General features: G+C 48.6%; 1 protein-coding gene across 2 annotated transcripts; it reads left to right on the top strand.

The window, feature by feature from the left end:
• Positions 1 to 559: 559 nt before the first annotated feature.
• LOC117411800 (protein disulfide isomerase Creld1) lies at positions 560 to 9,199 on the top strand. Of its 2 annotated transcripts, none has more exons than XM_058988277.1 (10): positions 560 to 748; positions 1,926 to 2,079; positions 2,371 to 2,453; positions 4,481 to 4,591; positions 4,820 to 4,911; positions 5,528 to 5,722; positions 5,865 to 5,960; positions 6,383 to 6,562; positions 6,839 to 6,982; positions 7,272 to 9,199. In XM_058988277.1, the coding sequence occupies exons 2-10, from the start codon at positions 1,954 to 1,956 to the stop codon at positions 7,490 to 7,492; spliced, it is 1,248 nt and encodes a 415-aa protein (XP_058844260.1). In that variant the 5' UTR covers positions 560 to 748; positions 1,926 to 1,953; the 3' UTR covers positions 7,493 to 9,199. The 2 variants fall into 2 exon arrangements, with proteins under 2 accessions (XP_058844260.1, XP_058844259.1); XM_058988276.1 differs by lacking the exon at positions 560 to 748 and adding an exon at positions 1,208 to 1,299.
• Positions 9,200 to 9,938: the final 739 nt, after the last annotated feature.

Genomic DNA, 9,938 nt, shown 5'->3' with positions numbered 1-9,938 from the left:
GTGTCTCCATGTACACTAGGACAGTTTGGGAGAGTTCAGGCTCTCCAATGCATCCCGTCTCAGTGACCTTTCACAGCAGCGACCTTTCACTTACCAGAGAGTTTAAAAGCCTGTCCTCTTGTGCACGGAGTCCTATGGTACCCCTAGGGGAGATATCTCAGAAGGGCTGGTCTGCTTTATACTGGTACAGTACTAGGCTATGACCTGTGGAGGCCTGGGTTTGAATCTGTGATAGTTAAACACAAGGCACCATTTCAGCAGCGAAGGTAAACAAACAGTATAAGCTCCAGAAGAGTGGTCTTGTTAACTGCCTGTCTACATGGCTGTTTATTTAGATAAAGTTTTCAGTGCGGGAGACGTGACCCTGTGCAGCAGCTGTTCAACGCGCTACAGTGATTGGAGAACAGGGAATAGTCGCAATAAATATACCAAGCCCTGTGGCTTTAAATCCCATCCCAGCCGCTCATTGGCTGCCCTGGGAAGGGTCTACTGCTTCCTAGAATGCGACGGGCGGTGATTGGAGGGAGCGTCCTCTCCCGTCCAATGGGAAGAGCCAGGTTGTTTCAGCTGTTCGAAACAACTAGAATCCGGAGAGAGACGGGAGACGGGTAAGCGGTGCACTGTAGCGCTCCTCTAACAGAACCGAACCGGGCTGGGATCGGTCTGCTGCGGCTCACCCTGGATGGAAACCCTCCCTGCCGTTAGTGACGCGCTTTTCAGAACCGAAACCCCGTGTGGACGTTTCAAGGTAAAACAACACGCAGACACATTTTACTGTGGTATTAATACATTAGCGGCGACTGCTGGGTCACACGGTGCCAGATAACACCGGCGTCAGCTATTTTCATTTATGCACAGCTAAGAACATGAAAACGTGTAATGTTTTATTTATTCATGCATGCGTGTTGTTGATTAACATCGTGAAATATGTGCAGGCGCGTGTGTAGCACGGACACAGCCTTTATACGGGGCCTGGCTTTAAGATATCAAGTTACCACTTGCGTATTTTATCATAACGGACAGTGTAAAAGCAAAACGACGGTCTGCCATCGTTCGTATTATTGTGTTGTCTCGCTGTAGTATCAATACGAGATCATCTGCTTCCTTCCGTGCATCCAGTTTCAGCAGCACGTCATCAGGCAGGTTGATGAACAGCATTGCTTCCAGTAGCTGTGCGTTGCTGTTTCATGAGCGGCCGGACGCGGGGGCTCGCTGTCTGTCCTATTCGATTTGTACACAGCGACGAGACGCGCGTTCCCACAGAACTGCAGTGGAGCCGGGTTTTACAATGAGTGCAAGGTGCATATGGTAACAACTGCGATTGAAATGTATTCCATAGCAAAAAATAAATAAACCTGGTAGCACCGCATCAAATGACTGTAGACGTCATTCACGCATTGACGTTCTGTGCGTCGTTTCTGATCCAGGCGTTTATATATTCTGATTTGTGAGCGAATACAAATGCGGTCATGTTTGCCAGTGAATACAAATCGAGCACCGATATTCCTCCCCGCACTGCATGTTAACCATAGCTGGAGGTGTGATTGACAACTGTGGCTGTTAGGTAGACCCACTCTCTCCCTCTCCCTCCCTCTACCTCTCTCTCTCCCACTCCCTCCTTCCTGTCTCTCTCTCTCTCTCTCTCTCTCTCTCTCTCTCTCTCTCTCTCTCTCTCTCTCTCAGCACTGTAATATTCATTAACTAGAGTCTCTCTCTCCCCTCCCCCAGCGCTGTAATATTCAGTAACCCCTACAGTGCTGGAATGAACCGTGCCTTGAATCTGTCATGAAACACAGATGCTTCACAGCAGCCCACACTGGCTCCCTTTGCTAGCTGTCACTCTCAGCATATAAAATATTAAATATTTCATCCGTGGCTGATGCACCAGCCGATCAGTGTTGAATTTCTGTTTTGTTTTTCCCCAGATTGCTGCGTCCCGCCCGCCCCTTCGTCATGTCACTTTCTGTGGTGCCTGCGCTGCTCTGGCTGGCTGCGCTGTGCTCTCTGCTGCCCCCTGCAGTCACAGCTAAGCGCGAGCGCTGCGAGACCTGCCGGCTCCTCACTGACAGCTTCAACAAGGTAGCGTGAGCGAGGGCTGTCACCACGCCACGCGTGTCACGATCTGCACCACCATACATGTGACGGTCCTGGTGGTGTGCCTGCGTGAAGCACAATCAGATTGACGTGCTCATGTCTCCCTCCCTCCCTCCCTCCCTCTCTCTTCTCCCTCCTCCTTTTCTCTCTCCCTCAAATCCGTATTCAGATTGTCATGACAGGTCATGCAAGCATTGCTATGAGGCAAGCACAGAAACGTTTAACACACATCCCAGTGTGATTACATGTGTTGAAAGGCTTCTCTCTGTTTTTCAGGGTATCCAGAGGACATCCAAGAAGAATTTTGGGGGCGGGAACACGGCCTGGGAGGAGGAGAAACTGGCCAAATATGAGAGGAGGTGGGAGGAGTTACAGACTCTCTCTCTTTCAGGAGTGGCCCAAGAGCCCGCTCAGTAATAATGAATAAGGAGTGCTGTTCTTTAGCAAGAGGGCTGATGAATTGTGTTTGAACGGTCTGTCTCGGTCTCCCTCTCTTGGGATTGCAATGAATAGCTGTGCTGTCTTGTAGAGATGCTGTGTGCACAGTAGCTGTGCTGTATTGTAGAGATGCTGTGTGCACAGTAGCTGTGCTGTCTTGTAGAGATGCTGTGTGCACAGTAGCTGTGCTGTCTTGTAGAGATGTTGTGTGCACAGTAGCTGTGCTGTATTGTAGAGATGCTGTGTGCACAGTAGCTGTGCTGTCTTGTAGAGATGCTGTGTGCACAGTAGCTGTGCTGTCTTGTAGAGATGCTGTGTGCACAGTAGCTGTGCTGTATTGTAGAGATGATGTGTGCACAGTAGCTGTGCTGTATTGTAGAGATGATGTGTGCACAGTAGCTGTGCTGTATTGTAGAGATGATGTGTGCACAGTAGCTGTGCTGTATTGTAGAGATGCTGTGTGCACAGTAGCTGTGCTGTATTGTAGAGATGCTGTGTGCACAGTAGCTGTGCTGTCTTGTAGAGATGCTGTGTGCACAGTAGCTGTGCTGTCTTGTAGAGATGCTGTGTGCACAGTAGCTGTGTTGTATTGTAGAGATGCTGTGTGCACAGTAGCTGTGTTGTATTGTAGAGATGCTGTGTGCACAGTAGCTGTGCTGTCTTGTAGAGATGCTGTGTGCACAGTAGCTGTGCTGTCTTGTAGAGATGCTGTGTGCACAGTAGCTGTGCTGTCTTGTAGAGATGCTGTGTGCACAGTAGCTGTGTTGTATTGTAGAGATGCTGTGTGCACAGTAGCTGTGCTGTATTGTAGAGATGCTGTGTGCACAGTAGCTGTGCTGTATTGTAGAGATGCTGTGTGCACAGTAGCTGTGCTGTATTGTAGAGATGCTGTGTGCACAGTAGCTGTGCTGTATTGTAGAGATGCTGTGTGCACAGTAGCTGTGCTGTCTTGTAGAGATGCTGTGTGCACAGTAGCTGTGCTGTCTTGTAGAGATGCTGTGTGCACAGTAGCTGTGCTGTCTTGTAGAGATGCTGTGTGCACAGTAGCTGTGCTGTCTTGTAGAGATGCTGTGTGCACAGTAGCTGTGCTGTCTTGTAGAGATGCTGTGTGCACAGTAGCTGTGCTGTCTTGTAGAGATGCTGTGTGCACAGTAGCTGTGTTGTATTGTAGAGATGCTGTGTGCACAGTAGCTGTGCTGTCTTGTAGAGATGCTGTGTGCACAGTAGCTGTGCTGTCTTGTAGAGATGCTGTGTGCACAGTAGCTGTGCTGTCTTGTAGAGATGCTGTGTGCACAGTAGCTGTGCTGTCTTGTAGAGATGCTGTGTGCACAGTAGCTGTGCTGTATTGTAGAGATGCTGTGTGCACAGTAGCTGTGCTGTATTGTAGAGATGCTGTGTGCACAGTAGCTGTGCTGTCTTGTAGAGATGCTGTGTGCACAGTAGCTGTGTTGTATTGTAGAGATGCTGTGTGCACAGTAGCTGTGCTGTCTTGTAGAGATGCTGTGTGCACAGTAGCTGTGCTGTCTTGTAGAGATGCTGTGTGCACAGTAGCTGTGCTGTCTTGTAGAGATGCTGTGTGCACAGTAGCTGTGCTGTCTTGTAGAGATGCTGTGTGCACAGTAGCTGTGCTGTCTTGTAGAGATGCTGTGTGCACAGTAGCTGTGCTGTCTTGTAGAGATGCTGTGTGCACAGTAGCTGTGCTGTCTTGTAGAGATGCTGTGTGCACAGTAGCTGTGCTGTCTTGTAGAGATGCTGTGTGCACAGTAGCTGTGCTGTCTTGTAGAGATGCTGTGTGCACAGTAGCTGTGCTGTCTTGTAGAGATGCTGTGTGCACAGTAGCTGTGCTGTATTGTAGAGATGCTGTGTGCACAGTAGCTGTGCTGTATTGTAGAGATGCTGTGTGCAGAGCAGCTGTATTGTTAGATTGCTCTCTTCTGTTTTCTCTCAGTGAGACTCGGTTAGTGGAGATCGTGGAGGGCGTGTGTGAGAGCTCTGACTTTGACTGTAACCAGCTGCTGGAGCAGATAGAGGAGCACATGGAGACCTGGTGGTTTAAGAGGTCAGCGAGTGGCACTGATACACACACTGACACGTTTACACACACTGACACGTTTACACACGCAAACACACGCTGACACGTTTACACACGCAAACACACGCTAACACGCGCTGACACGTTTACACACACTGACACACGTAATAATGAAAATGAAGTAACGATTCCTGTGTTGAAAATGTTTTTTTTTCTGTTCAAACGTAACCTCCCGCTGTGTGTTTCTCTGCACAGGCAGCAGGAGGCGCCAGACCTCTTCCAGTGGCTCTGCATCGAAACCATCCAGGTGTGCTGCCCCCCAGATACCTTCGGAGCAGACTGCGCAGGTACGCACCTCCCCCTCTCTAACTGTTCAATAACCTGCCTTTACAAAACAGCAACCCGGATTGTACATTTTCATTAAAAACACAAAATCACAATGATAAATGTTTGGGAATTGTGGAGTGATGGTCTGTCAGTGTGTGTGTGTGTGTGTGTGTGTGTGTGTGTGTGTGTGTGTGTGTGTGTGTGTGATGGTCAGTCAGTCAGTGTGAGTGTGTGATGGTCAGTCAGTCAGTGTGTGTGTGTGATGGTCAGTCAGTCAGTGTGAGTGTGTGATGGTCAGTCAGTCAGTGTGAGTGTGTGTGTGTGTGATGGTCAGTCAGTGTGTGTGTGTGTGTGTGTGGTCAGTCAGTCAGTGTGAGTGTGTGTGATGGTCAGTCAGTGTGAGTGTGTGATGGTCAGTCAGTCAGTCAGTGTGTGTGTGTGTGATGGTCAGTGATGCTCGGTGTGTCTTCTCTCCCTCTCCCTACCCCCCCAGCCTGTCCTGGTCAGCCTGGTTCTGTGTGTGATGGTCAGTCAGTGTGTGTGTATGTGTGATGGTCAGTCAGTCAGTGTGTGTGTGATGATCAGTGATGGTCAGTGATGCTCAGTGTCTCTTCTCTCCCTCTTCCTCCCCCCCAGCCTGTCCCGGTCAGCCTGGTTCTGTGTGTGGGGGTCTGGGTCGCTGTGACGGGGAGGGCACTCGCTCGGGCTCCGGGCAGTGTGTCTGTGACCCCGGTTACCAGGGCAGTCTGTGCCAGGACTGCGCAGACGGGTACTTCAGAGAGGCCAGGGGCAACCAGAGCCAGCTCCAGGGACAACAGGCAGTGTGCACAGGTAGGCACCCCTTCACCACATCGCTGCTGTCTTTCTTCCCTTACTCCGTTGTTGCTTCACTGACAGAAATGAGTCCCATGGCATAGCAGTTTGACCCACCTGAGCTTGTTAACTATACTCTGTGCTTTTACCATCTCTACAGCGTGCTTCCACTCGTGTAAGAGGTGCACCGGTCCCGAGGACTACAAGTGTGAGGAGTGCAAGGCAGGCTGGATCCTGCACGACAAGAAGTGTGTGGGTGAGTGAGCGTGCGAGCCAGCCAGCATGTGTGCGCAGCTTCGATGCTTTATTGAATGTTCCTTCAAATTTGTATTGTGAGTGTGTCAGTAAGAGCCTCTATCCCCAATCAAAACCCTTGTGTTTTCTGTGTGTTTCAGACATTGATCAGTGACATTGATGAGTTTGCGGTGTGTCTTTCCCCTCTCTAACCTGTGTTGTCCCTCTCTGTGTGTCTCAGACGTTGACGAGTGTGCAGTGTGTCTGTCCCCTCTCTAACCTGTGTTGTCCCTCTCTGTGTGTCTCAGAAGTTGACGAGTGTGCGGTGTGTCTTTCCCCTCTCTAACCTGTGTTGTCCCTCTCTGTGTGTCTCAGACGTTGACGAGTGTGCGGTGTGTCTGTCCCCTCTCTAACCTGTGTTGTTCCTCTCTGTGTGTGTCTCAGACGTTGACGAGTGTGGCTCGGAGCTCGAGCGCTGCCCTAGCAACACGTTCTGCTTCAACACGGACGGCTCCTATGAATGCAGAGGCTGTGACAAGGCGTGTGTCGGCTGCATGGGGGGAGGCCCCAGCCGCTGTAAGAAATGCTCCAAGGGGTACAAGATGATTGGGGCCAAGTGTCTAGGTGAGTCTGTCAGTCTGTATCAGAGTTTATGTATCTGTCTCTGTTTTTATGTGTGTGTATATCTCTCTCTCTCTCTCTCTCTCTCTCTCTCTCTGTCTGCATGTCTGTATTTGTGTCCATCTGTTTCTGTGTGTCTGTCCCTGTCTGTGTCTGTGTCTGTGTCCCTGTCTGTGTCTGTGTGTGTGTGTCTCTCTCGCGCTCTGTCTGTCTGTGTGTGTGCGTGTGTCTGGTTGTCTGGTGTTGCTCATGCTCCCCCCCCCTCTCTCTCTCTCTCAGATATCGATGAGTGCAGTCTGGGGGGTCTCAGCCCCTGCCCAGGTCTCAATGAGGAGTGTCTGAACGAGGAGGGGGGGTTCCGCTGCATCTGCACAGATGGCTTCGTGCGCAAAGAGAAGATCTGTGTGGAGAACAGGCCGCCCTGTGAGTCACCTGAATACACCTGAGATACAATACCTGAGCACACCTGAGATACAATACCTGAGCACACCTGAGACACACCTGGAAATGATGTCCCATTAAGATTATCTATGCTGTTTAAATATTATTTTTGTAACTATATATTATATAATGTGTAGGATGCTATTGAAAACCCAAGCTGATTTTCATCTACTCAAGACCAGTCAGTATACTCTGCATCTACTGTACAGTCCTGTCAACACGGCTAAAGATTTTCCTCTTTCTCCCCTCCTCCTCCACCCTCCCCCCGCAGCGACCCCCGAGAAGGGTCTGTTTGAGGAGATCACGGATGACGAGGTGCTGGTGCTGCAGCAGATGTTCTTCGGGGTTGTGATCTGTGCTCTGGCCACGCTGGCAGCCAAGGGGGACATGGTATTCACCGCCATCTTCATCGGGGGCCTGGCAGCCATGGCGGGGTACTGGCTGAGCGAGAAGGGGGACAGGCTGCTCGAGGGGTTCTTGAAGGGGCGCTAGAGCGGAGAGACGGGGGGGATACAGGGGAAAGACACTGCTGAGATCAGGCTGTTCAAACAAGCGGCAGTCTCGTCCTACAGACAGACCGGCTGACACAGAACAGACACACGGACATCAATGCATTTCGTTTGCAGGAATGCCCTGCTGCTGTATCAGACAGACAGACAGACGGACAGACAGTTGGACGGACTGATATCTATGCATCTTGTTTTCTGGAGTGCCCTGTTGCTGAGGGGAGAGACAGACAGACAAACAGACAGACGAGCTACAATCATTGCTCGCAGAAGACTCAAGTATTGTTCTGAGCAGGTCTGCCTGCTTTTTCCTGGACTCCTTCCATTCAGTCCCCCCCCCCCCCCCCAGGAATACTGTCCGTCGCTGCCTGGGAATCCCCAGTCTATCCCTGTTTGTTTTTGTGTGTACAGAGCTCCCTCTTTCTGTCGCTGTCTGACTTTACACATCATGAAGCTGTGAAATATCGAGGACGGTGAATCAGTGAAGGACCGTCATGCTGGAAAATACAGGACTTGAACAATTCACTGTTAGATTTGGCAAAATCAACAAAATGTAAAATAGTCTAAATGCCTGCGTGCATGTAACCAGTTCTAGAGCAGTTTGTGGAACTTTTGTCAGACAGATTTTTTTTTTTTGTATTTATTTATGAAAAATTATTTCCAGTGTAAGCTGCTTCGGATGTCATTTTAATTGCTGTTTAATTTATTTAAAATCACTTTTTTTTTTTATTTATATTTTTATTTTTTTTAATATTTATTGCTCCCAATGTTGAATGGTCTAAATCTGCCTTTTACACAGCTTTTAAACTTGCTTTGAGCTTGCCTGGGGAGTCCTAAGAGCCGGGTGCTGAACATCCTTCCTCATTCCATGGAAGTCATGTGACGTGTGATTCGGCCGATGTATCACCCGGGACTGGCTGTCACATGACTTGAGTGGAATGGGGAAGGTTGTCCAGGCAAGCTCAAAGCAGTTAAAATGAGGAGCTACTTCCTGTCTTTAAGAGCCAGCGCGTCTGAAACACGACTTTCCTGCCTGAACTGAATACCTGTCCAAGTAAATCAATGTATGTATAAAAAAACCCAGTGGCATCGCAATGCGAGTGTCCTGCGTGTCTCCGCTGACACTGTCAGTTACCTGTTAAAGTAATGGGTGCGAGTTCATACAGACTGCAAAGGATGGGCTGCCATTCTCACAGAGTCCCACGGAAATCCACAATAAGAAGTTATATATGTTATGATGTCCAGTCAGCCCTGTCTCTCATATCATTCATGTATACAGCTGACCGTGTCTCTTACATCAGTTTTGTCCAGTTGACCCTAGCTCTCATATCAGTTAATATGAACAGTCAGCCTTGTTTGTTATATAAGTTAATAGCCTGTTATTTTTTTTAAGAATTTTGATCAGTCGGTAGTACCATACCGCTGCACGAGACTGCGAAAGACTGGAACGTTGAAATGTGATGTTTTGATTGGCGGAGAGCAGCTCCACAACTAGAGAATTCATTACAGGATAACTACAGCACGCAAGTTAGTTGTTGGGGTGTCTCTCCTGTGTGAAATACTATTAAAATCCTGATGCAATTCACATGGATTCCTGCGCTCGTTATTTTAACGATGTTAAATGTTATATCAATGCTGTAAGAATTGCACTGCTTTTAATTAATACAAAAAATAAAGAAAAACTGAAACAGTTCCTTGTTTTTTGTATTTGTTTAAATTCTTGAACCTTTTCTTTATTTGCAAAGACTTGGGTTATTTACCTTAATCAATGAAAAAGCTAAATCTTTCACAAAAGTGAGACGGCAGACTGGACTAAAATCATTGATTCCTTTAGTTTCAAAGACTTGGTTAATTCACTTTATAGTCTATGAAAAAGCAGGCTCTTCTGTGGAAGTGAGATGGCACAGTGGGCTAATTCATGAGCATGCGATGCTGTTTCTTCTTGGAGGAACTGGGTTCAAATCCTGCTCAGTCCTGCCTTAATTTTCAAAGAATTGTTTAATTTACCTTATAAGTCAGTGTGAAACAACAATTTCTCGTGGGAGCTTGTGGCGCAGTGGGCAAGTCCCATGGCCTGCAATTCCCTGAAGACAGCGGTTCGAATCCCGCTCCTGCAGGTAAGTTCCGGAGGTAAGTAATGATGTCGGTTGTGAGTAATGATGTCGGTTGTGTTTCCACAGATGGAGAGAGGCGGTGGCAGCGGTGGAGGCAGGACAGGAGAGGAGTGAAAGGGGGGGTTCTGGCCCCCCCTGCCCAGGAGGAGAGTGCCAGGTTGGGGTGTTGCAACCTGAGAGAAGAAAAACATAACAAAGTGCGTGCTGTTTAGTTTGTCTGTATTTAAGCATGCCTTATCACTCTGTGAAACTTTTTAATGTGTGGTCACTTTACTTTGTTAATTACTTAGTATCATTAACAACCTATAAAGTAATTAA

This window comes from Acipenser ruthenus, chromosome 16 (genome assembly GCF_902713425.1).
Source record: "Acipenser ruthenus chromosome 16, fAciRut3.2 maternal haplotype, whole genome shotgun sequence".
NCBI classification, from domain to species: domain Eukaryota; kingdom Metazoa; phylum Chordata; class Actinopteri; order Acipenseriformes; family Acipenseridae; genus Acipenser; species Acipenser ruthenus.
This window is presented reverse-complemented; position numbering and strand designations above follow the sequence as displayed.

What these genes read in the sequence shown, in the direction of transcription:
- LOC117411800 (XM_058988276.1), top strand. An exon ending in TCACTGACAGCTTCAACAAG is followed by an intron (nt 2,080 to 2,370) that starts GTAGCGTGAGCG and finishes TCTGTTTTTCAG; the next exon opens with GGTATCCAGAGGACATCCAA. An exon ending in GCACGACAAGAAGTGTGTGG is followed by an intron (nt 5,961 to 6,382) that starts GTGAGTGAGCGT and finishes TGTGTGTCTCAG; the next exon opens with ACGTTGACGAGTGTGGCTCG.